The 26,332-nt window shown below is 40.8% G+C and overlaps 1 protein-coding gene across 3 annotated transcripts in view; it reads right to left on the bottom strand.

Annotated features, from left to right (window-relative positions):
- Nucleotides 1-26,332, bottom strand: part of C1H12orf42 (chromosome 1 C12orf42 homolog) — a 250,855-nt gene that overhangs the window by 33,508 nt on the left and 191,015 nt on the right. For all 3 annotated transcript variants that reach the window (XM_073323530.1, XM_073323517.1, XM_073323524.1), the window contains 3 exons: nucleotides 18,745-18,815; nucleotides 8,790-8,900; nucleotides 5,013-5,110 (listed from right to left, as the gene is read on the bottom strand). In XM_073323530.1, the coding sequence (XP_073179631.1) occupies nucleotides 5,013-5,110; nucleotides 8,790-8,900; nucleotides 18,745-18,815 (280 nt within the window). The remainder of the gene's footprint in view (nucleotides 1-5,012; nucleotides 5,111-8,789; nucleotides 8,901-18,744; nucleotides 18,816-26,332) is intronic.

Raw genomic sequence — 26,332 nt, forward strand, 5'->3', positions numbered from 1 at the left:
TCCTCTTACATTTCTAGAGAACCCTATTGTTTTCATTCATGAAAAATTCTATAGTTTTCCCTATAGGAGGAATATAAAAATGCAAGGGAAGTACAATTGTGACGCTCAGGAGCATAGTGATGTAGCAGTTCTGGATTTAACTTCTGTAAGGTGGGTTTGTTGCCTGTCCACACTGTTGGGGTCTGAATGCATTGTTTTGTATCATTATTATTTTAAATCAATAAAGACATTGAAATATTAACAAACCCTTGTACCCATACATTTTTTAAAATTGGTTTGCTATTTTAACCATTGTATAAATATACCAGCTTTGATTTTCCGATAATTACTTCCATTATGAACTGATTAATCTTAGTTAACATTTTTATTTCAGTAGTGCCTAGCCTAGGGTGTTCCATCAAGATAGGAGCCCAACAATGCTGGACACTGTATGAACATATAGTAAATGATGAGTTATGTTAAAGCCTCTCTAATAATTACCTGTTCCTCCTAGTAAAAGGATAATTGAAAAGAAGAACTGTATACTCACTATGCATTGTTGCCTAGGCTGATCTCTCATTAGGACTAAGTGGAGTTTTGAACGTGCACTGAGTGGAGAATATACCTGTATGCTCCACATATGAAAAGAATGTTTGGTGTGATTAAATAGGGAAGTTGGGGCACTGCTTAAGCTATGCTGTCTGGCAGTGGCCCCCAAAGGAACTGTTTTCCATCTTGGAATAGCCAGAATGGACCAAACTCTGGCCATATCCCCTCCATGCAACGGACGGCATAGGAGCTGGCTACACTGCCTTGGGACTCCACCATACCAGGGGAATCCTCAGCTAGGGCGATCCACAGGCTTTCTAGCCTCCTTTGCACCACCCCAGCAGTTCAAATGGTCGGGGGGAAGAGGGAGAACATTAAGCCCACAGTTCTGTGTCCTCCAGATGATACATTTCCTTCACTTAGTAGCACATAATGACGGTATTCAGATTAGACGCATCACATATAATGGTAAATAGGGTTACTAGCAGACTAACACTATTTTTAAATCCTCAGTGTGATGATATCTGTTTTCTTTCTCAAGACATACATTAATGTAAAATGATATTTCATGGCATTTAAAGACAGGCAGGTAATATACAGCCAGCCTCCCTCCTTATGGTCTGTAATCCATTGTTAGATACCCTGTTGATGTAAACTTAGTTAAAAATGCAAAAAAAAACCTCTTTCAAAAAAGCATTCAGAGGAATGCCATCTCTGTGAAGATTCAATGAAAGCAAAGAACATTCAGATGCATCAAACTGTAATGTCTCCCGTCTCAGATATTTCTATACCATATGGCCAGAGAGAAGCAGATGGACTAGGTCACAGCAAAGGGAAGAGAGAGAAAGTCTGCATTGTTATCTGACCCACTGGGCCAACACTAACAGACTGTCCCTAGTGATCAGGCTATTATCATCAGAAAGATCTGATAAGAACCTGATACTTGCATTTATTTGCCCTCAAGTAGTTCTCAGAAGTGGCATTTATTTTGCAGATCTATTTATTTTGAAGTTGGAACATTTGAATCATAGAGGAGCAAATGACTAGGCTGCACTTGTCTTTTATTGATTTTAGAAATCAGGTTATTCCTACCTGATCACTTGCCTAAAGTTCACAAAACAGCTTGTCTAAACACAATAAATTCAACAACAAATAAAGAAAAACAGAATTTTTGTTTTATTGCTGCTCGCACTTCCACTGACAAACGTTAGCCAGCCAACTAAAGCGGTACAGTATAGTGCCTTCCAGAAAACTCCTATGATTTTTGTCAGGATGTTAATACAGCAACATAGCAATCTTCAGTTAACACTAAATTAATTGCCTTGCATTAACAGCTACTAAAGTCCCTCAACATATTAGATCATACTGTCCTGGCTTCTAGTAGCTTCAAAGTCAAATGGAAATCATTTTAATGGATATTATTTTGGGGGATGGGGGGATTTCATGAATTAGTTCTTATGAAAAATGCCAGAATAACAGTCCTAGAGGCAGAAGACTATTTTTTCATTGGGAGTGGATGTTAAGCACCTCACAGAAAACACAGACCCGAGATAGCAGGAGCAGTTACAGTGCAAGGATTATTTACTGATAGGGTTTTCTTTAATGGCACTTATTACTGTAGTTTCTGAGCACCTCACAAATATGAATGGATTTATCCCACAACTCCCTCATAAGTATCATTATTCCCAGTTTTACAGATGGGAAACTGAGGCAGAGAGAGCTTACATGACTTGTCCAAGATCCCACAAGAAATCTTTGGTAGATCCAGGAATAGAACCCAGATGGCCTGAGTCCCAGGGTCTTTAACCACAAAACTATCTTTGCTCACAATACGTGACCAATGTGCCTCAGCCACGCCACTGAGGGAATAACTGTTACTCAGCTTTTGGTCCCCACGTCCTTTCAGTTCTTGGTTTCTTATGGCTCTACCAATCAGAGTGGCAGCTGTGCTGGTAGATTTTGTGAAACGGGGCTGTCCTCCAGAACTGGGCTGAGACCAACTCATTTTATACAGCCCATCCAATAGCCGTAAAAAAAACCCCAAACCCTGGCTTTTGATCAACGGTGACTGTGTCAGATTCAAATTGGTGACATGGAAGTGAAAGGAACACTGTTCCATTCATTACCTGTCCTCTGAGATGCTGTTGAATACTGGGCTGTAAACAAGAAACGTATGGAGTTAAATTGTGGCTCCACAGCCATGCCCATGGGTGAAGGGGCAGAGATGCATTGCCCCAGCAGGAACTCATAGGGTATGTCTGCACCACAGTTAAACGCCCATGGCTGGCCTGGGTCAGCTGAGTTGGGCTCGCAGGACTAGGGGCCATAAAACTGAAGTGTCGGCGTCCGGGCTAGAATTGGAACCCAAGGTCTGGAACCGTCCTCCCTCGCAGGGACCCAGAGACCAGGCTCCAATCTGAGCTTGAAAGTCTACACTGAAGTTTTAGAGCCCTGCAGTCCAAGTCCCATGAGCCCTAACTCAAGCACAATGCCACCTGGAGCACCAGAGAAAGGGAGACCAAAACTAACCCCTGTGAAAGAGTGCCATGTGTACTCCCTCTAGCCCTACAAGCTCTGCTGGCCAGTGCTAATGCAGAGTGCTCATAGTATTTGTGTTTGCCCTTCCCCATTTGGGGATGCCAGTGTCGCCATCAGCTATAGCCTGGAGCAGTCCTTGTGCTCAGGTTGTGTATGGGCTGTGATTGTGAGCACAGGCTAGCAGAGTCACTGTGCAGGTGAGCAAGGTGGAGTAAGGTTTTTGGCATCCTCTGCCCCCACCCCCACACGGTGCAGTGCACAGGGCCAGGCACCAATCTAGCCTAGGAATGAAACTTGACTTTCTAATTATTGAAAAGTCTTGTCTGCGGTCTTTTCTGTACAAAATAAAATTAACAAAATAATTGTGTCACTATTTGTCTGTCCAACCAAGTGTAACCCTTGCCCTGGCTCCCCCGGTTTCTACCGCAGACTGAATACACAAGTTTCTTTTCAGGAGTTATTTCATAGCCCTGACACTTGGGCATACAACTGACAGAGATGGAGATGCCAATTTTACAATGAACAATGGTGCTGAGTTCTCATCCCAAATGGAAGCTATTTTGTAAAGGCAGATTCTGCTGACTAGACAGTGCTGTTTGACCTTAAGCACAACTACAAAAAGCAGGGAAATTCTGAGCTTAGAATTTCCAACCCTTATCAAAGTGATAATTTCAACCCTGTCACTCAAATGAAAACACAGCAATTTAATGTTACTAAGAGACATTATTAGGACACTCTGAACCTAAGCAATTCTTTACTGATTTTGGAATCATTGGCTAGTGTCCTTGAGTTGCATTCCCCTATTGTTACACTGTACATTTAACTCATTTAACACTTGCATGGAGAGGAGGAGATTGTGGGGGAGTCTGTGCCCCAAAGTGCTATAGAGGTGCCCTCGGGGTTCCCTGCCACTCAACATGGAGAGTAATTTTGGAGATGGACTGGAGGAAGGACAATGCATGCATATGTCTGTCTGTGCGTGAATTGTGGGTGGTGGGCATGGGAACTAGAGAACCCTTAAGGGGAGAATTTTGTCCATATAGCATTACATACAGTACACATGGGCCACTACACCACCTGTTTTCTAGACCTGTATGTTGAGTCTGAGATTTGGCCCAGTGCAGATTTTGTGTGCGCATAGAACTGCCCTCTGCTACCAGACTCATACTTTAACAGCAACAGCAGAGTTCCCTGAAACGAGACATTTCACACAAGAACATACATGGAAAAAGAAAGTGCCTGTGTGTGTTTCTTTTTTTTTTTTCAAGAGGCTTGAAGTTCTGCTCCTGTATCCATATTGAGTGGTCTGAACAAGTGGCCCAGAATACAGAAATGTCAAGCACTCAGCAACTCCCACTGCAGTCAGAAGGAGCTGCTAGGAACTTTTCAGCACCTATGAAAAACGGGCCACGCATCTGGACAGCTTCATACACTTTAAGGGCTAGGGGTGAGATCTGCAAAATTGCCCAAGTGATTTAGAAGAACAAGTCCCATTGACTTTCAGTGGGACTTCCGCTCGTAAGTCAATTAGGTGCTTTTGAAAAGCTTGCTCCAGTAACTAGAAATGGACTAAAAATGAAAGTCAAAAGTGAACTCTGTCACAATATTCTCATTGCTTTCCCATGTATTGTCTTGGCTTGACGCCGCAGTATACTTTTTATTAAAAGCCACACAAACAGCACTGTCTGAAGCTTGTTGGAATGTATCAATTTCTGGATTAAGCTGTCCCATTGTTTTGACGAGAAGTTATAGTTTAGAGATCAAATAGGACATGGCCTAGCCTAATCTAATATCAACAGCCTGTAATAGTGAAGGGACACTCTGCACTAGAGAGCAATCTAAGTCTTTAATTACTTTAGCTACTGATAGATCGGCTCTCGCCCCCTCAAATTCCTTTGTCAGCGAGGAGTTAAAATTCATGAGCATCTAGGCCTCTGAATACTTACTCCAGTGCTGCTATTTTCTGTGCCAAGCTAGCCATCACTGCGAAGAGTCGGAGGTCTGTCAGGCCATCTGTTACATAATAGTCAACAATCTCTAGGATCTGGGGAAACAGAGATGGAGAAAGCAAAGATGATGAAGGGTTTAGAAAGAACAGATTGCTGCCTTGCTTTAGCAAAAAAAAAAAAAAAGATAATAAGCTCTGATCGAAGCAGAGACAAGATTTATTAGCATAGCCAGCAAAACAAACAAAGCAATTTCAGCATGAAACCTGACAATGAGCCTGATAAACACTACATTGCATTGTAGGTCTGTAGGATCCCCTCAAAACATTATGGACCTGATTCACATAGAGTCACCTGCACATATGTACACCAGAGTGGTAGGTGTTTTAAGAGAATTCACTTTAAAACAGTGTATAGAAGACCACACAAAAACCTTCTACCTAATGCACAAACACTCTCTGCCACACAACTGGAAAGTCAGTGTGACTTCCTCTCCCTAACAACAAATTAAAACCAAAAAGTTCTGCACAGTATATTCATCAAGTAAGATTTTAGAATATTTTTCAAGTACGCCCATGATACCACATGTTTGCAACATGCCCACATTTTAAACAACAGTAACTGCATCCTTAGCTAAATACTTGCAAAGCAAATTATTATTGTGTTAACTGTCTCTTAGGGCACTGCTGTAACACAAGCAATAATAATAATAGGAAGAACCATCCATGATTAATTTATATTATATTGAAATGCGCTTTCTTTGTCCTCTCTCCCCTCTGCTCATATTGTCTTCTATTTGCTCCAATACCCTACTGTTGCAGAACTCCCCATAAATATAAACACAACCTAGCTGCCTCGACTGTACTGACATCATGGAAGTAGCTACTTTGAAACATTCCAACATAATAAAATTTGTTACCAGACTGTACAGAATTCCCCGCGCCCCCCAAATCTATATAAAGAGCCAACTTTTGCCTCTAAAGCCTTTTAGCATGGAGGGGAAAGGACAGTGGAAGTTGAATCCACTCCTGTGTTTGCTCACATCCTGATCAAAATTAGGTTTTAAAGAATAAACAAACCACACCCACTTCTCTGTCCCTCTTTGGATAGTATAGCTTTCACTAAGGACAACAGTCTTATAACACATGTGCCTAATGAGAACCCACAGGTAATCTTTTGTACAAAGCACCTTAAAGCAGTAAGAACTATTATGCTCTCTCTAATTACAAGGCCCCTTTGACTGTTCCGCACTCTGAATGCATAATTTCTATCTAGAAACTTGTGGCTGTGATCTAAATACCTATCACATGAAACTAGAGGAGGAGGGGTGCTGGTGTGTGTATGTGTGTGCTTTCCATTTGTCTTTGTGTTTCAGGCACTGAATGCTGTCCAAAGACTTGTTCCTGGATCCTCCCTTTTTAGCCTTTCACGACAAAAACCACGAATAATAAAGTATTCCTTTAATGTTCCCATTGTGCAAAGCTGGTCTTGTACAAAATGTTGGCATAGTACATATAGTCCTGCTCAGGTACCCTGCTCTTATCTTCTGTCTTAGCTTTGCAAATGATGTTTAATGTTAACAGGGAACAAAATGCATGAACACTGAGGGAGAAAAAAGGGGATGTTTACTGAAGGCACATTCACAAACAACAAAAATTGCTGGGCTAACTTTGCAGTTTAATTTTTCATAGAATAGAAACCACTGACAAAGCAAACATGGTATAATGGAAGTAATTAAAGTCTGTACGCATTTTTATTATTGCTATAAAAGAAGGCCACTCGTTAAATAAGGTCTGAGTGTATAGTGTAATGCAGCCTTTTTAGATTTATTTGTGGATCATGCACAATAATGCTGACAGATGGAAAAGATGAGCTTTCTAGAGTCAGTAAAAGTAAACAATAAATGTAGGCATCACCAAACTGGATTGTCATCATGCAATATGAGTTGTATAATGATGTTAGCATTGGCGTCTGCCATGGGGCCATTGCTTTGGAATACTAAAATTAAACCATTTGATATGTGTTTGATGTCTCAACAAGTCACATCATTTGCCACCATGAACAAATTGCAACTGGGCCTGGCTGGGTAGTTCCAAGTTTTAGCTAAAAATGTGTTCAGATCAATCCAAGGTCACTGTCATTTATCTAAATGGCTCTCCTCTTTTTATCATATGAAATTCGTCCCCGCTCTAGTGTTAAAGTCTTATCTAACATTTCGTGCTGAGAATGTAAAGCAGGGAACCAAATACAGTAGTACAAATAACACTTTATTTACAGTTTCATGGCTTTCAGATTTCCTGTCTCCATAATCACTTCCTACTAATTTCCCTCTGTTTTTGTTTGAAGTGGTAGTCTTTTCAAAGAAAGTGTCCAAAGAAACAAAGCCTTTGTAAGGTTCAGATTAAATCATAGAGGATTTTATACTTTTCTTTATTTCTGTGTTTCCTGGTACCGGTTTTCTGTTAACCAAGTTTATGCTCTTTGTCAAATGAGTTTCTATGTTTCAAACAGGATCATGATAGAAAGACTGCAAAAAGGCAAACAACGGAGGGCCTGATTCTCAACTGGGGTAAGCTGGCACAGCTAAGGACTGGATCACTGAGTTTGCTTTTAGAAGGAAAGCAAAACTGAATGTTTGTATGTTGGACATCAACAGACTTTCATACTGTACCATAATTCTTACATAGCATGCTATAAAACTGAACATTTAAGCAAAATTTAAAGTAATACATTATTTAATATCTGTGCCTTTCAAAAAATACAAAGTAACCAAGGGGCTGTGCTTGGAGACTAATGTGTGTGTTTCGGTCAAAAGTTCAGATAAAGGCCTACATTTTCAACAGTGACTAGTGATTTTGGGTGCCCAGATAGAAACAACTTAGCTTAGCTCTTTATGAAAACCAGTCCCCTTTATATAAGTCTCAAATTAGGCACCCAAAAATGTTGTCTCAAATTAGACACCCCAATCATTAGTCACTGTTGAAAATGTAAGCCACCAATTTAAAAAAAAAAAAAACCATCTATGCAAGAGCAAAATTTAGCCTCTGAGCAGCTTTCATGCTTCCTATTGGCTCTGTTCACACCTGCAAGGCCAAAAGTTATGTGAATCAATTTGAAAATGATTACTGCTATGTTTAAAAAAAATCGAAATTTCATGGGTGGCCTCCTGCCCACCATCTCTTAACTAGGCCTGGAGCCCACCCCCATCTACCCCTAATGTTTTCTGGCTTACTTGGGCCTTGCAGGTCTTTCATCCCTCCTACTACTGTAGTACAAAACAAGGACTAGCCTATCATCACTCCTAACATGCTCATTCATTCTTGTGGTATCTTGTTGGCCATCAGTGTCCCAAGAAGTAGCTGACTGATTTGTGGTCAGAAACTAGGGTGGTAGGCTTCAATGATGATAATGTAAGTTTAAACCAAGGGTAACACAAGACAACCATGGAACATTAAAAACCCCGCACATTTTGCGGTAGGTGTGGCCTTGTAATAGCCCATTAGGTCATCAAGTGAGTTAGAGCGGCTCTTAGAATTAAAGGCCATTTTGTGGCCTTCACATCTCTGTGCAGCTTCCCCAATGGTAAAGTGAGTATTATCCAGATTACCTACCTCACATGGATGTTATGAGGCAGAGCTTGTTTTGAGATCCTTGGATGGGATGTGTTATAGATGCATAAAATATTGCATGAAGAATGGTGTGCATATCTGTTACATTTGCTCCCTACTCCCATATCATTCAAAGCATAAACAGAGAGACTGCTTTGGATCTGATTACCCTATATACATAAAGTTCTTCGGCATCAGTTAGTGCATCTGAAGGGACAATTTCTTTCAGAGCCATCAAAACTTGCAGGCAGTTCAAGTATCCATCTCCATCAGTATCCACCTATAAAAATATCCACAATGTTAATGGTCAGCATGCTAACCATCCTTTGGGTGGGATTTAAATTTTCTAGAGTTTATTTGCATTTCCCTTCTTAGGGAAGGTCCCTGAAGACTCCTAACTCCCTTTTTCTCTAGCTTTAAAACTTTTCAGCTATAAGATTCTGTGTCATGACCATGGTCTTCCTGTTTGAGGAGTAGGAGGGACACTTTTCAGATCCATCCCAAGCTTCCTTACCTCCCCACCAGGCACCTCTCACTCAGTCACTTTTCAACAGGTAATATGACTTTTAGCATGACAGGAACTTCAAGAGTGCAAATATCATGTGAATGTAAGTAGCCCCTGAAAGCAAATAAGGTAGCCATTGTATTCTAGGACTTGAAGAATGACTGTACGCTCCGATTTTCCGCATTTATCAATGGACAGAACTGAGTATTTAAGTTTCTTGAGGAGATAATGTGTTGTTCACATGTACCTCAGAAATCTAGGCTGATCCTCTCTGGGTTAGTACTAGCCCTAGAACTTGCAGTGAATGGGAGCGTCACAGGGGATTACAGGCTCCTGGGGGGAGTGGGGGAAGAAAGAGAGATAGACAGACAAAGAGATAGCTAAACCAGTTTGGTTAAGCAAGAACTGATCTGAGCTTCAACTTTCTACCCCAAACAAACAATTTTAAAACTCCAAGAACATTCGTATGAGGGGCTCTTCCTTCTCATCCTCTCAACTAAAGCTCCATCTCTCCCAGCCCTCATAGGCTCCCTTCCAACCTGCAACCTCAAACAGTACCCTTGTGCTGCCTTCCAGGTCTTCCTCTCCTTGACTCCCTTCTTCTCTCCCTACAACCAGAACAGACTTCCCTGGCCCTCATCAGGTGCACCTCCCCACTCCCGCCGCCTTCATAGGACCTTTGAAGATCCTTGCTGTATCTGAAAGGTCTAATAGTGGGCCTACTGAACTGCCAGAATGCTGTTGCAGTGAAATGCAGGACACGCTGGGGATTCTCCTACTAGGTACACTCCAAAGTGCATTGTGCATGACTTAGGAAGCCCCGAAGTGCCCGTCACACCACATTACAAATCCTCAGTGCTTACCAACCTAATAATATGAACTTCAAATCTTTGAGTGCTCACAGACATTGAATTGCTCTTCAATGAACATGCAAGTTAGCCAAAGTCCCACTAAAACTCAATTGAAGTTAATAGGATATACTCATATGCTTAAAGTTAAGTAAGTCTATCTATTTTGGAGTTTTATACTGCCTATCTCTGTAGTATCTGAATGTCTTCCACCTAAAATCAACAGCAATAGTGATGGTCTTAGGACCTTTCAGAAGTCTGTCACTTCTTAGGGTCAAAACTCTGCTTGGGGTAGTTTTCTGTTATTTTGTTTTTTAAGAGTTTAATAATTTCATTTGGCAGGGGGGACTGGAAGGGGTAGAAGGGAGAGCCAAATGTTGTGAATGTCACTCTTATGACAAAGAAGACTGCATGCTTAAGTATTAGCAGGATCTAGGTCTTAATGGCAGGAGAGGTTGCTGGCCTTTTCTGCCACAGAACTAGTGTCTAGAAGTCTCTGAAATCATTTGATGAGGACGTCTGGCAAAAAAAAAATGCATTTTTGTTTTTTTGTGGGAAAAAAAGTGAAAACCTCAAGGGTGAAATACCAAGATATTTCTTGTTTCATGTAATCATCCAAACCTTGATTTCCCTCCCAAGAAATTCAACAGCTGTGCAAATTTTTATCCACAGTTAAATTAGTGCCATAATGTAGCAAGTACACTAAAGAGGGAATGAAGTAATAGCAACCTAAAAATGAAAAAAAGGGACATCCTGAAATTTGAATACGCTACTTCAATCAACTTCATAGCCCAAGTCACTGATTTGTAAGAGTAGCAGCTTAGTAAACCCCTTAAAATATGCCTTTGGTCTAGACAGATGCTTAAGAATGGAAGACTTCTCAGAAATATGGGATTTAAGAGGTCCATGAATGAAGAAGAATGTGCTCCCCGATTCTATAATGCACAAGAACACTGGCAAGGTATGGGATGCATTCAAGCTGTGAAGAGATGCAAACATTTAGTTTGTTTCCTAATGTTTGGCATCTTAGTCCATGATGCAAGACAAAAAAAAATCCCAAATGTCTAATTTGACATGGCCTAACATGACAAGGACTGAAAGAAAACCTTACCCCCCGATTGAGCTGTCACTGCCTGCACAGAAAGTGACTGTTCAGTTGAAAACACTTTGCAAGCAAATGCAAACTGAACAGTCTTGAAAAGTAGAATTTTCTTTTGTGCTTCAATTTCAAGAAGAGTAAAAAGAGGCAAGAAGAGAGGCAGAAGGGAGGGAGCCGACCATTTTGCACTATCAGCACTCCCTGCTGTCTGCTCCACAGACCATCGTTGGCAGACAGCCCCAAAGGCAGCAGCTTGTTGGCCTTCCCAGCTGGGTGAACCGTACTGTGATTGCAATGACAGATATGCACAGGGGAAACACATTTGGAGGGAGCTGGAGGACCGTGATGGAGTCTCAAAAATGGAGCTTTCCTAAGCCATGGGTCAGGATCTTTAGTTCAAGTTTATCTTAAAGAGTTTGGTAACTTAGAAACTACTATTTATGTGTGTGTGTGTGTGTGTGAGTGTGAGTGTACACACTCACACACAAACACACTCAGATACACACACACACACTCACACATTCAGAATAACTAGCATCAGCATATCACAGTACAGCTGTTGAATGCACTGGATATAAATTGTGTTCAGTACTGCACTGTGATTTTATGCATTCCATGGATTAGAGCTGTACAAGACTATCTATTTCAATTAATACACTTTGCTAATTCTCACACTAGAGAATTGAGAATGTCGTGAAATTTCAAGGAATTTTCAAATTCAGCTCAGGGTGAAATTTCTCCTATACAGTTTTACTTGCAAAAATGAAAACAATTTGTACACAAACATAGAACATGTTTTCATGAAGTTTCCCCAATGTGAAATATTCCAGTTTTTGAGCAGAAACATTTGTAATGGGGAAAATCATGGTTTTCCAACTTCAAACACCTACCTTTCTTTCTGTGGAGAACAGCTTATAACTTGAGATATTAGAAAATATTCAAGCTTTATATGAAAGTAGCAAATCTATGATTTGACACCCTCTCAACCGGTGATTTGACACATTTTTAACTTTTAGAGCAGAGCTGAACTTTTGACCTTTACAGCCTCTCTAGCCTGTGGTTTATACTTTAGCTTCAATACTGGAAAGTTATAAGCGGTGGAGCTGTCACATTACATTCACCTGATTCATTGCTTTCAGCACCTGCCTGCATGGTAGCTCCCTTTTGCTGTAAAAAAAATTACTTTAATGATTGCCTACCAATGAACTGCATAAACTATTAACAAAAATAAGTATGGCATCATAGTGAACAGTGTTCCATTACTACCTCAGAAACACTGCATGTTCAGGTCTTTACAGCACTGAACACGTGCACATCAACTACTACTGGTAACGAATTCACCTTTTAGTAAGTGGTACATATGCCATTATAAATGACATATGTGACACAGTAAAACATAGCCAGGGCTTATGTGGTGCATGGATCTTGTGCTGGCCCCTCTGCTTACAGGTGAGTTTTATCCTAAATGAGGCAGGTCTTTAAAAGTCCCTGCTTTGTTCACTGTGCAGTACAGTGGCAAACAGCAAATGAAGCCGAAAAGCCCAACCTCCCTGAATGCAATCAAGGAATGCACCGTGAATGAGGCAGGATTCAGTTCGGACTCTACTTACATACTGTGCAGCAAAATGATCATTTAAAGAGCTGGGCTCCACCGGAAAAAGGGGACAACCTGGTCAAAATGAGGTTTTGAAAACCTCATCAAAAATTTGAAAACTATGCACATGGGCTGAAAGCTGTCCCCAAATAAGTTTTTAACTCGTGCAAACAGTCCCCGTACAGCAGGCTGACATGGGTCTCCCTGAGGCTGGCAATGCTACAGGGGTCAGAATTTCCCCTACACTGTTTCAAGCTGTGCTGGAATAAGTTTTGGCAACGTATTAGGAACAAAGGCTTTTGTCAGACTCAGACATTGTGATCTCATTGATAGGCAGTGCATCTCAGTGAGCTTAACTGTAAGTGTGGGAGCCAGTATGACAGTGTGCTGGGAGACCGTCACCACTTGTTACCTAGGAGTCAATTCCAAGTACTTGCATTTTGCAACCTACTGGAGGAAGCCGCCTCTTATGGCAAAAATCGAATGGAAAAAGTGCACAGGAATGTAGGAAAAGGCCAAGCTTGGTATTGCCAACCTTAAATGCTCAAAAATCATGAATCAGGCTCCAAAATCAGGAGATTGGCCCAAAAAGTATGGTTTAGCTTTTAAAAAAAGATCAGATCCAGGTTTTGGTCTGTTTTCTGATTTTTGAACTCCTCCTGCCTCTGAGAGAGAGAGAGAGAGAGAGAGAGAGAGAGATTACAGTGTAGCCAACTCATACATTTATCATGAGTAATGCAATTTTGGCTTCTGCTGCAGGAGCACTCACTAGAGTAGTGGTTCTCAATCAGGGGTACAAGTACCCCTGGTGGTATGCAGAGGTCTTCTAGGGGGTACAGCAACTCATCTCGTTATTTGCCCAGTTTTACAACAGGCTACATAAAAAGCACTAGTGAAGTCAGTACAAACTAAAATTTCATATACTGCTCTATATACACTATACACCAAAATGTAAGTACAATATTTATATTTCAATTGATCTATTTTATAGTTATATAGTAAAAATGAGAAAGTCAGCAATTTGTCAGTAATAGTGTGCTGTGAGTCTTTTTATATCTGATTTTGTAAGCAAGTGGTTATTAAGTGAGGTGAAACTTGGGATACACATGACAAATCAGACTCCTGAAAGGGGTACAGTAGTCTGGAAAGGTTGAGAGCCACTGCACTAGAGGATCCACTGGAGACCTGGGCTCTATTGTGCTAGGCACTGTCCAAAAACTCTGTACTCCAAAGAACTTGCAATCTAGTGCACTTAACAGTGGTGGTTTATGTTGAGGGACTTGGAACTGGAGCGTACCAAGCATCCATTATTTAGGAACAATTTTTAAACCCTGATTAGCTACTCTGGAGTCAAACTGGTGACCTACAGATGAAAGGCTCTGTAGCACATTACGAACACCCTGAGTTAGTCCCCTGCTAAGAGCTAACGTTGCATCTTTAAGAATGAGTCTTGCTTTCTGGAACGATAAGTTTATTAAGTCTAATTCTGATGTTTTTGGAGCAGGATCTTCCAATCTCTGCATACAGGCAAAATCTTCTTCACATTGCTCTCAGTCTCTCAAGCATACTACAACACAGGCTCCCATCCTGTTCTTAAGGGGACAGTTCTCATTAACCAAAATACAAACACTAAAAATACAAAATGAATATTAACAAGGCATTCAAAGTCAATTAACTACGAAGTTTTGCAACAAAAAATCATTCCAACAATTACAATTATTTCAGAGCTCTTACTCTAATTTTATACATGTATATTTTCACCCCCAGAAGGGTAAAAAAAAAGGGAGAGAAAGAGGGGAAAGGAGGGAGAAAAGGAAAGGGAAGGAGAGAAGAGGAGGAAGGGGGAGCCCTGGTGCCACACCTCCTTACAGATTGGCAGCAGTGGATGCAGCTGGGGAAAGTGGGGGGCCCTTGTGTTCATTTTCCCTCCCAACTGGTACCACCAGAGGCAGATGAGGGAAAAATCTAGTGGAAGACAGATCCTCCAGGCAGCAGGCACACATCTGTGTGTAGTACAGCAAGGGCATGGCAATTCATGCACACCATTCGGGGGGAACCTGACAGGACTTCTTTTTAATTGATACCTGTTTAGTTCATTTACCCTCTTGTAACTTTCCCTTTAACCATACTGTTAATTTCTTGTCTTCCTGCTTCCTTAGGGGCATGAATGCGTTTCTGACTCTATCATGGTAGCCTTCATGCTGAGTCTAAGGATTTAAATTTCTCCATTTGCCTTTTTGATAAGCTTCCTCCTTGTTTTAAATCCCCTTTTCTAATGTTTAGTGCCACGGTGCTAGTGTTTGGTATGATCCCCCTACCCTTCTCTGAGAATGTTGAACATATTTACATTTTGCACACTATTCTTTAGTGGCTCATTTATACTTAATATACATCTTATGCTGTTCCCTTACATGGTGAGCTAGAGAGTTTCTGTGTCCATATTTAAAATCCTCCTTCCACTACGCCTTCAGCCAAACTCTTCAATAGTTTGAGCACAACTTTGTATTTTGAAGTTCTTTTGGCAAAGACACGTAAAATTGCTCATCATCTTTTTTTGCATTTGACTATGGGTTATTTCTGTCAAGGTTTTTCCTAAGGTGGGCTGGAATGGTACAGAGAAGGACCTGTTTTCGCTACCCACAGTGTGGGATTTAACTTAAGGTGGTGTGTTGCTAGCTGAAAATATACATTAAATACCCAGAATCAAAGGTGCTGGGTGCATAAAACAGTAAAATAAATACAGGACTTTGGCTCATTTATTCTGACAACTGATTTCACAGACCTGAAACATTCAGGATTCACTGCTTGCCCTTATTTTGTGTGTCACTGATTTGGCTAGGATCTAAACACAGAGCTTCACAGTTATTGAACCACTGTCCCAGACTCAGCCAAGGATTGGAACACAAAGCAGGACTGAACAAACCAGCAGGCAGACTACAAAGGAAAAGCAATTGTTCTGCTTTAGCAGCAGCACTGTTTCTGCTATGCTTAGCATCAGAACAAGTTAATTTGGGAGCACAATCTTCTTAAAGGAAATGTTGCTCAGCACAGCATCCTAAGAGTTCATGTGGTGAGATGCCCTTTTCACTAAGTACAAATTGGGAATTCTACTTGAAATTTATTTTTATGCTATTAAAATCTGTATTTCCAAATCTCTTGCTGGCATCTTGCTGAAAACTGACATGTCTGACTGTTTATAATTGGTTCAATCACATCTTGGGTTAATATTAGCTTAATAAGCAGAGGAAGAATTTTACTGTTGGAAGATGAAATTTCCCGTGAAGTATCAAACTCTTTTCCTTCCAGTGTCCTTGGTAAAAGATGCTGCTCTCAACTGCCACTTCGCACAGGTAAAAATATACAATTGTTAATAAAAGTATTGCTTAAAAACAAAGAGTCAGATTCTCAACTGGTGTAGGATGGCAAAGCTCTGTTGAAGTCAGTAGAGCTACACAGATATATACTGCCTGAAGATCTGGCCAAACATTTATAAATGGCATATTGAAATATGATAATAACTAAGCAGGAAGACTTTCAGAACTGATAGGGCTGCAGCTTTGTTGAGGCCACTTTGAATCACAGCAGCAGTGCAAAGCAGCCCTAAAATTGGATTAACTGGCCATGGGAGGATCACCTCAATGTAGGGGTCTCCTCCCGTGACACAGAACCAACATAATGGTTCACATGCTCCAACCCTCCCTGCAGCCAATGTAAGGGACAAGAGTACAAGAAAACAGGTATGGCCAGGGCTTCCCTGTGACTCAACAATCCTCAGTTACCTTAACAGCTCTTTGGGACAATTGGTAGTCCACATAAACTAGATCAACCTTTAGGCTGCTCTAACTTATGCCAGGGGACCACCCTGGGGCATAACTGGTCTAGGATAAAGGTTCTGCAAAGGTGGCTTAAAGCCACCTTTACATGCAGTGCTGACTTTCACTGTGCACTTCTCAGCTGCATGGGCTTTAGCTTCTCTCTTCATGGTGAGTAATTCCTGAGCTGGATGAAACGGTATTTTGACGTCACATTTCTTTTGTGAATGCTTGAAAATTTCACAAAAAAACAGAACAAACACAAACAAACATGAGCTGCTCCCCCAGGGCTCGGCTCACTCTCTCACCTGCCCACACAGCAGCAATCCAGGTGAACTTCTCAAGAGAACACGTGTGGTGGAGCTTTTATGCCTCTTTACTCCCCTGTGTAGCTGCAGAGGGCTAGCTACAATCTTGCCCTCAGTCCTTATTCACTGATGTAGTGGGCATAGTAAAAGTTGAATAAAGACTCAGAATTTGGCCCTTAGAATATTTGAGGGGAGAAAGGGTATTGCGCAGTACATTGAAGGCGACCCTTCAGCATTCTCAGTTCCAGAGGGGACTGAAAGGGACAGTATTACAATAGGGACAGTAATGCCGAGCCCCTCATGTTAAACACTGAACGCAAAAACAAACTCAGAGCCAGATTCTACCACGCTGACTCAAGTTGAACAGTTCCTTAACTCCACCAGTAGTCTTATTTTCTTCAACGAGGATACTCGCAGAAAAAGGGACAACTCCGCATGCAAATGGGTTTCACAATCAGGGCCTAAATGAATGACTGTCCAGCATAGTGGTCTCTTTACCCCCATCTACCTAGATCTACTTAAAATATTAAGGCAAAACCCTGCTGTGAAGATCAAAGGATTTTCACCCTTAGTGAGAAAGGTAAAAGCAGTATCACAGGCTCTAATACTTGGATTCTGCTTCTATTACACTCTCTTATTTCGTATAAAGGTAGCTACCTGATCTTGACCTCAGACTAACACTGAAGTCTGTAAGGGAAGATGGCTAAAGAACTAAAGCAGAGGGCCTCATCCTCCCTGACTGAACTAACCTCGTTATCCCTCGCTTGATTCTTGCTTGCATATTTATACCTGACTCTGGAAATTTCCACTACATGCATCCGACGAAGTGGGTATTCACCCACGAAAGCTTATGCTCCAATACGTCTGTTAGTCTGTAAGGTACCACAGGACTCTGCCGCTAAAGCAGACATAGTCATTAAGCTCAGGCAATAAAACAAATGTGATATTTTGAAGAATGTATTTCATTGCTCTGTTTATATAGATACTTTGAATTTACAACCATTCACTAGGCATTCAGCATATGCTAAACGGACAGTGAAGTGAGTGAGTGAGAGGATAGAAAGAAATATGAGGTCTCAGAATATATTAAAGTCATGAATGAAGATGGTAAAGGTGTATATGTCTGCATTCAAATGATGTATCATCAGACAATGGTGAAAAGCACAGTGAAGTTATACAATTTTAAAATGAAAATATCAACCGGGAGACAAAACACAATCATTTTATTTTAGTCCTAGCTCTCTGAGTAGAGCAGTAAAAGGGTTATCGTGCCCTGTCATATCAAACGCAGTGGAATAACCATAAGAGCCATCATTCTCCAATCACAAATGAATTTAAATAGGGAGAGGCATGCAAAAAAAAAAAAAAAAAGGAGTTGTTAAAGCATAAAACTACTGTATGTCTCCTGATAGCTGGACTCAAGAAGCCTGGTTAAATACTGACTTTCTTTCACAGTCAATCAGATAATAAGACCCCTTTAGAAGCACAGAATAGTTAAATTCATCACCATAATTTAATTGTGGAAGGTTATTAAAGAGCACTTCGACTCCCCTCCTGCTTCGGCGCTGCTTTTGTGTATTAAACTCAGACTAATCAAATTGCAGATTCCAAGAGTACTGTATTAGTCATCCCCATCCCTTTTAATTTGTTTAATGGCCTCCCTTCTTTGTGTGTGTGTGTGCGTGTGTGTATGTGTGTTCGTTCTGACTGGCTGTGCAGCACTAAGGCTCACGACATGTAAATAAAGAACGGACAGGGGAACAGTTCGCCGAAGAGAATAAAGCGTGCCTCCATTCTAAAGTTACATTTGATGTCAGAGTAATTCATGGGACGTGTACTGCAAGCAATGGTGCTTATTATTTCTGCTTAACTGTCTACTGACACAGGAGGAGAGGGGAGAGGGGTATTAAAAAAAAAAAGGAAGAAAGAAAAGAAAAGAAGTCTGAATTTACACTTACCGCTTCAAAAGACCTTTTGTACTTAGCCAACTTCTCCTGGCTGAAGATGCAGTATTTTGCCAAAAAGTCGACTGAAAAAGAAGACAAAAAAAAAAAAAAGATAAAATAGGACCATAAAAGAACTCTTTCCCCCTCTTTTTTTCTTTTAGCTTTTTTTAAAAAAAGAACATAACAAACACTGTTTTTTAAAGGCACAATAATGCTGACCTCCTATAAAACCTCAGAACCATCTTCCTGGTAGAAATTTCAATTTCAGATATACTTTTTAATTTTTTTTTTGGAAAAGTCTTTTCACCTGGCCCAGGGCACAAAGTCAGAGTCAGCTCTGAATAGGACATGTTTAACATGTATAACACATAGGAGCTCCATCCTGGGGAAGCTGCAGTCTGGGAGCGTGTTGAGGTTTTGTTGTTGATTGTTTTTAACTGGCCCAGAAAGACTATTTTCAGACTTTAGTTAGATGGATAGGGTCCATCACTTTTCTCAAAATCCAACAAATACCAACACGCCCTTTTGTTTAATTTTATTGTCCAGGAAAAAAATAGAAATAGGACAAAGATATCAACACTCCCTCTTTTATGTCTAGGGCAGAAAAGGATATATCTCATGCTATTGTCCATCTGGCTGAAATCAGGAAGGAAATATTACACTATGGCCAAATCTATCCTCACTTGGAATTTTTCCTCTGCTTGATTTTGTTGTTGCCTGTGTCCTGACCTATCATTTCTGGAAGGCGAGAAGGGGGAGGTATTGGATTGTATGAAGGTGGCCTCATTTCCTCACACGAACAGAAGCAGAAGACACTGCTCAAAGTAGGATGAGAAAATTTGAAGGGAAATTTTTTCTGTTATGCTAAAAGTGCAGATCTGAGGTCTGAAGTGGTGGAGCCAATGAGTCCCATATAGAGTAAAGAGTAAGTAACTACCGCAGTCAGACTCCTCAAATCAGTTATTTTTTCTTTTCTTCCTTCCTCAAGTCTCTAGATCAGTGGTTCTCAACCTATTAATCATTTTGGGCCACATATGCAGCCCACAATGTGTTACCTGAGCCACAGGTTGAGAACCACAGCACCTCCCACACCCCACTATACCCAGTGCCCCCAGCCCAAAGACCTCTCCACAGAGTGGGGCCAGGAGCGGAGCCCTGGTGGTGGGGCTGGGCAGCAGGGACCCCGTACCCTGTTGTGCGGGGCCGAGTGGCAGCTCCAACACGACCCTGCTGCCAACCCCGACCCCTGCTCCAGAGGGACAGGCAGAAGCGCCCATCCCAGACCCTGCTGTGTGGGGGCTAGGCGGCAGCCAGACCCCGAAGCTGGACCCCGTTGTGCAGGGCTGGTCGGCAGCCCCGACCCTGGTCCCTGCTGCAGGGGGACAGGTGGCAGCCCCAGCCTTGGACCCTGCCGCCCTTTAGCACACAGCTGGGCCACATGCAGCCTGCAGGTTGAGAACCACTGCTCTAGATCATTGTTTCCATAACTGTATAATAGTTTTGTTCTTCAAATGAAGCAGTTAGATACTATTTTTAGTTCAAGAAAAGTGCTGTCAACTGAGGTCCTGCAGAGAAAAAGGGCTGGATCTCAGCTCCTGTAATTTCTTTTTCATTTAGAGTGACCACAGGCAAGCAGAGCTATTTAGCTTGTGAAAGGGGCCAGGGAACCCAAGAAGAACTAAGTGATGCACTGGCTGTTAAAGAAACAACCCTGAAACGTTACTATTCGCATGTAAGTGTCATTGCTCATTTGGGGCTGTGTCCCAGATGGAACTACAGGAAAAACAAGAGTGTCTCAGTGTCATAGTCACTCATTCTCCACACACCAGATGAATCAAATCTCTATAAGAGAAGCAAAAGTCTCATTGATTTCTACAACAAAACAACAAAGGAGATTTCTGTGAAAATAAAGATATAATCATAATTTGACAGTTGCTGTTAAATCCACGTTGTTGTGGCACGTGTATCTGCATCCTAAAGAAAACTACATTACCTAAAGACACTATGAGAAAACTAAGTTTTGAAAACATGTAGTGTTTGCTTGTTATGTATCTATACTGTAGGCAGCTGCTTTGTATCGAAGAAAGAGTCCTGTCAGAGAGAATCAACTTTTCTAGTGACATACTCCGCTTCTAAAAAAGAAGTGCATCACCACAAAAAATTAGCATTTCTCCAAGATCTAACTACCTATACTTTCAGGGTGGAATTTTCATACGTGCTCAGCGTTGGCCTAGCTCTGTCCATAATGTCAATCTGAGGGCTTTACAACATCCCACCCTCTGTTAAATAGAATTTGTATGACTATCTGTATTGGCGCCACCTGGTGATTCCCAAAAATATAACACCACCCTTTTAATACAAGAAATGTTATCAAGTTTACTGTTAGTCTTGAAATTTTCTCTCACCAAGTATTTCAGAATACTGCTATTTAACTTCAAGCCACATTATTCAAATATTAACTTCATAACAAATGTTTCTAACTTCACTCTCCAGAGTATAATACATCACTGACTGAAGCAGGTTTTAGGAGAACTTATTTAATTAGATTCAAAGTTTTTAAGACTGGAAAAGTCTGTCAGTTCACATAGGCTGACCTCGTGCACAGTAAAGGCCATAGAATTTAATAAAGTTACTCCTATATTGAGCCCAATAACTTGCGTTTGGCTAAAGCATATTTTCTAGAGAGGCATCCAATCTTGATCTGAAGACTTCAAGAGATGGAGAATCCAACACTTCCCTTAGTAGTTTGTTCCAATAGTTAATCACCCTCCTTGTTAAAAATGTGTGCCTTATTTGTAATTGGAATTTTTCTGGCTTTAGCTTCCACTCATTGGTTCTTGTTATGTCTTTCTTTGCTAAATTAAAGAGTCTTTTAGAACCCACCATTTTCTCCCTGAGAGGTACTTATAGACTGTAATCAAGTCACCACTCAATTATATTTTTTTTATAAACTAAGTAGATTGAGCTCTACGTCTCTCACCATAAGGCATTTCCTTCATCCCTAGAATAATTTTGTGGCTCATTTCTACGCCCTCTTAAATTTTTCAACACTCTTAAAATGTGGACAACAGACCTGGACCTACTATTCCAATATTGGTCTCAACAATGCTGTATCCAGAGGTAAAATCTCCTCCCTACTCCCACTCACTAGTCCCCTCTTCATGCATTCAATGAACTATGGCTCCTACATGCTTTTCAGAGTCACTGCTTTCCAGGATAGTTCACCCCATTACATAGGTAGGGCCTGCATTCTTTGTTCCTACATATATGACCTTGCTTTTGACTGTATAAAGTACATTTCATTCAAATGGGACCAAGTGATCCAAATCGCTCTGTATGGCTATCCTAGCCTCATAGTTATCAATCTTTGTGTCATTCACAAATTTTATCAGCAGAGATTTTATATTAACTTCCAGATCATTGCTAAAAATATTGAACAACATTGGGGCAAGTTTTTATAAACAGCTGCCTTAGACAAATCCTCAACATCAAATGACCAGAAAAAATGATAAATGAAGCACTTTAGAGGAGGATGAAACAGAAACTCATAGGACAGGATATGATGGGATGAAAATAGAAATGGCAAGGGCAGATAGAGAATAGAACCGAACAACATAACAAGAAGGTGTTGGACTGGAATCCCCAGGGTAAGAAGTGACTGGACAATTTGGAAACACAACAGAAGCAGAACTGAAAGCTATTCAAATGACATGGGAAGATGCTAAAGCAGTAGCAAGACACTTTTTTTTTTTGGCTCACTTTTTTTTCCACCATTTTTGCTCATTTCACCAAGGCCTTGTTTCCCCATAATTCCTTCCCTGACAGTATTGTTGCTCCTCACTTTAGCATTCATGTCTGCAGTTACTAGAAGGACATCCCTTTTTGGGACCTTGTCTACTATGCTACATAACTGATTGTAGAAGTTTTCTTTTCCTCTTGGCTAGCTTGATTTGCTAGATCATAGCATCGAATAATGTACACCTGCTGGAAATGTAATGTAAATAATGCTATTACAATTCTTTCTGAAACTGGTGCCCATTCTATCAGGCTTTTAGCAGCTCTTCTTGCTAATATCAGACCCATGCCTCTCTCTGTACATCACTGGCATTTGGTAGCCCAAAATATAGTAGGATGTGCCCATCTGACAATTATTTGTCCTGATGTTACCCATTTCACTTCATTTAGGCCTAGTTTATCTACTTTATATTTGTCCATACTTGAGCTGTGTCCATTAGCTACTTCTTAATCCCTTTAGCATCCGCTTTATATTGTATAGTGCTAATTTTTAATCAGAATGCAGTATAGAATCAAGTCAAACACCTTACAGCAGTCTAAGTATTCCCACTAAATATTCCATCTACTTAGTTACCTTTATCAACAAAAAGAAAAGGAGTACTTGTGGCACGTAGAGCTAGCTCACGAAAGCTTATGCTCAAATAAATTGGTTAGTCTCTAAGGTGCCACAAGTACTCCTTTTCTTTTTGCGAATACAGACTAACATGGCTGTTACTCTGAAATTTATCAACAAAATTTGTAATCTCATAAAAAATGAAACCATGTTTATTCAACAAGACCTATTTTCTATAAAGCCATGTTGACAGGCATCAATTTTATTCCCATCCTTTAATTCTTTATTGATTGAATCCCATAATAGCTTTTCCATTATTTTGCCCGGGACTGACGTCAGCCTAACCTGCCTCTAAGTACCCAGGTCATCCTGATTGTCCTTTTCAATAGTGGCAGGAAGTTAGTGCTCTTCCATTCTCATGAAATTGCCCTGGCATTCTGAGATTTATTAAAAATTAATATTAGTGTATCAGATCTCCTCATCCAACTCTTTTATGGCTCTTATATGTAAGTTATCCAGACCTGATGATTTAAAAATGTTTATCCCAAGGAAAGGTTATCTAACAACCTCCTTAGTTACTAATGGATTGGAAAGTAGTTTATTATCCTCGCATGATATGAGGACACCCATCCTGTTTCTCTCCAAACACAGAACAGAAATATTTATGGAATACTTCTGCCTTTTCTGCATCCATATCAACAATTTTACCATCTCCATCTAGTAATGGGCCTATACATTGGTCAGATTTCTTTTGTCCCTGATACATTTAAAAAACTACTTCATATTGTCTTTAGCCCTACCAGACATGGATTTTTCCTTCATATATTTAGCTTCCCTTATCAATTTTCTATGCTTCAAAACTTCTAATTTTATTGACTGCTATCTATTTCCCATTTTTACAAATGATATGTACAATTTTTATTGCTGCTTTCATTTCCACACTGAACCAGGCTTTTACCAAACTAACTCAAAAAAACAATTTATAAAGTAAACAGTACTGATTCTGCTGCTTTCTATTTTAAGTACTTATATGGCCCCATTGCTGTAATAATTAGGTGCCTCACTATCTTTAATGTATTTACTCTTACAGAACCCTTGTGAGTGTAGAGAGGTATTATCCCACTTTACAGATGGGGCTCTGAGAAACAAAGCAATTAAGGGTGAAATCCTGGCCCCAGTAAAGTCATGGGAAGTTTTGCCATGGACTTCAGTGAGGTCAAGGGTTCATCTTAAACTGAAGCTTAATCTCAGACTTGCCCAAGGCGATGCAGGACTTCTATAACACAGGAGGGAATTGAACCTGTATCTCCTGATTCCCAAGATAGCACCCTAACCACTGAACCATCAATTTTCTCTAATCTAGCCTGCCTGTATTCTCTTTCTCAATCTCTGTAACTGGCTCCTGTCTCTATGTACGAGTCTGAGAGAGCCAAAAGGAAGTGTAACAACTTCAAACTTCCTATCAAAGCTTAATCCTTTATAGCAGCTAGGTAGATTTGTACTATGGACCCGTCAGATAACATAAGGCTGGATTGTGGCTGGATAGTCACCCAAGGGCGTAAAAAGGCCTCCCCGTATCTCTACTGCAGGTGCAGAGGCAGTAACTAGGAGCTGTGCACCTGGTACTCCCCCCCCCTTTGTGTAGGTGGGCAGAGAGTGGGCGGTGAGAGGTGGAGTCCATAATATTATCTTGTTGCTTGGGATTGGAAATGAGGAGGCAAATCATCAGCCAGCAGCAGTCATAACAAAGAAGAAGGGTTGAGAATTAATATTAATAAGAATTAATAATATTAGTACCTAGTTGGTGAGAGGATCCACACATACCTGCAATGGGGTTGCCAGAAAAGCCCATAGTTTACCAAAAGTAGAGCCATTAGCCCCAAAGTTTCCAGTATAAGTTTGGTTGTGCTCTAGCCACCATATAGTGAAAGCATTTTTTTAAACATTATATGTTTAGATCCAACGGATACAAAATGAGTTTGGGCTATAAATGTGAGGCCAGATGTAGATGGGCTAGGCTCCACTGAAGTCAATGGCGCTGCACCCAGGTACGCTAACTGAGGATCTGGCCCATGAACTTTTAGGCATTTGTTAAAATCAAAGTGAACCTGAATAAGGTTCAATTTACAAGGAACTTAAACAATTGACAGTATGGCAAGCCATCCATTCTGGGTAAGAGAAATACAGTCATAGAGCACAAACTCCAGAATGTTTAGATAATGGCTATAAGAGAAGATGATACTGATTTAGAGGAAGCTGAACACAGCTGCATAATTGGAGGCCAGATTAGATTCTGTTGGAATCACACTGCAGAACAAAACTGGAAAAAGAGATCTCTCGGGGTATTCCAGCAGTACTATCAGGAATATGCCTACAGCAATATAGACAGGAGGGGGGACACCAAAACAACAGTAATGCAAGTCACAACTCCAGCATATACATTTCCCCTGATTGCTACTGTTGCAGCTTGGTGGGCCACAGTAGAACACTACATTTTTCATCAGTGCAGTTGTAACTGTCTCAGTCCTTTTATCCTACAGCGGCTACGCCACCACATAGTTGGGGAAAGGGTCATACACTACTAACAAATACAGATTTCCAACTGGTGTTTCTGGGAGTGGGCATTTTAAGTCAATCTGTATGAACTCCCAGGGCTTACTAGGCTGGGTCATTCCCCTAAAAGTGGTCTGCCTCTCTTGGCTGGCACTTTCCTTTCTTGACATGCAAGACAGAAAAGTATCCAAAGTCCTTAAAATCTGTAATCCAAAAAAATCTGTTTGATACCAGGTTCAGTGCCTTTTCATATCCTAGGTGGCCTGCTGCGCTGTTATCATGGAGGCATCCCTGTATTATTCTCTGCAAACTTGCTGGCAAGACAACCTTGCTACCTTCATACACCAGCAAGTTGGTAGTCGGATCAATGGATAATTTTTCCTGAACTGTGTTGAACCTCCCCAGTCTGGGTCTCTTTTGGTAGACCTGTTGGTGCACTGAAAGTAAATCAGGATCCTTAGACTGTTCTTGCCAGATATCCTCTCAAGAGCACGCTGAGTCCATTCTCACTACTTCCACCCGGCTGTGAGCATCCACAACTGCATTGTGCTTTCCAGATTTATGGTGAACTGTGAATGTATAATCTACAGTTTGTGAATCTCACTCATCTGCCGAAGCAATGGGAGAATCCATCCTCTGTGAATCCACCTTCACAGGAATCCTTCTGGGTTGTGGAGATGGATTCAGAAACTGTCTGAA

Source organism: Lepidochelys kempii, chromosome 1 (assembly GCF_965140265.1).
Source record: "Lepidochelys kempii isolate rLepKem1 chromosome 1, rLepKem1.hap2, whole genome shotgun sequence".
NCBI classification, from domain to species: Eukaryota; Metazoa; Chordata; order Testudines; family Cheloniidae; genus Lepidochelys; species Lepidochelys kempii.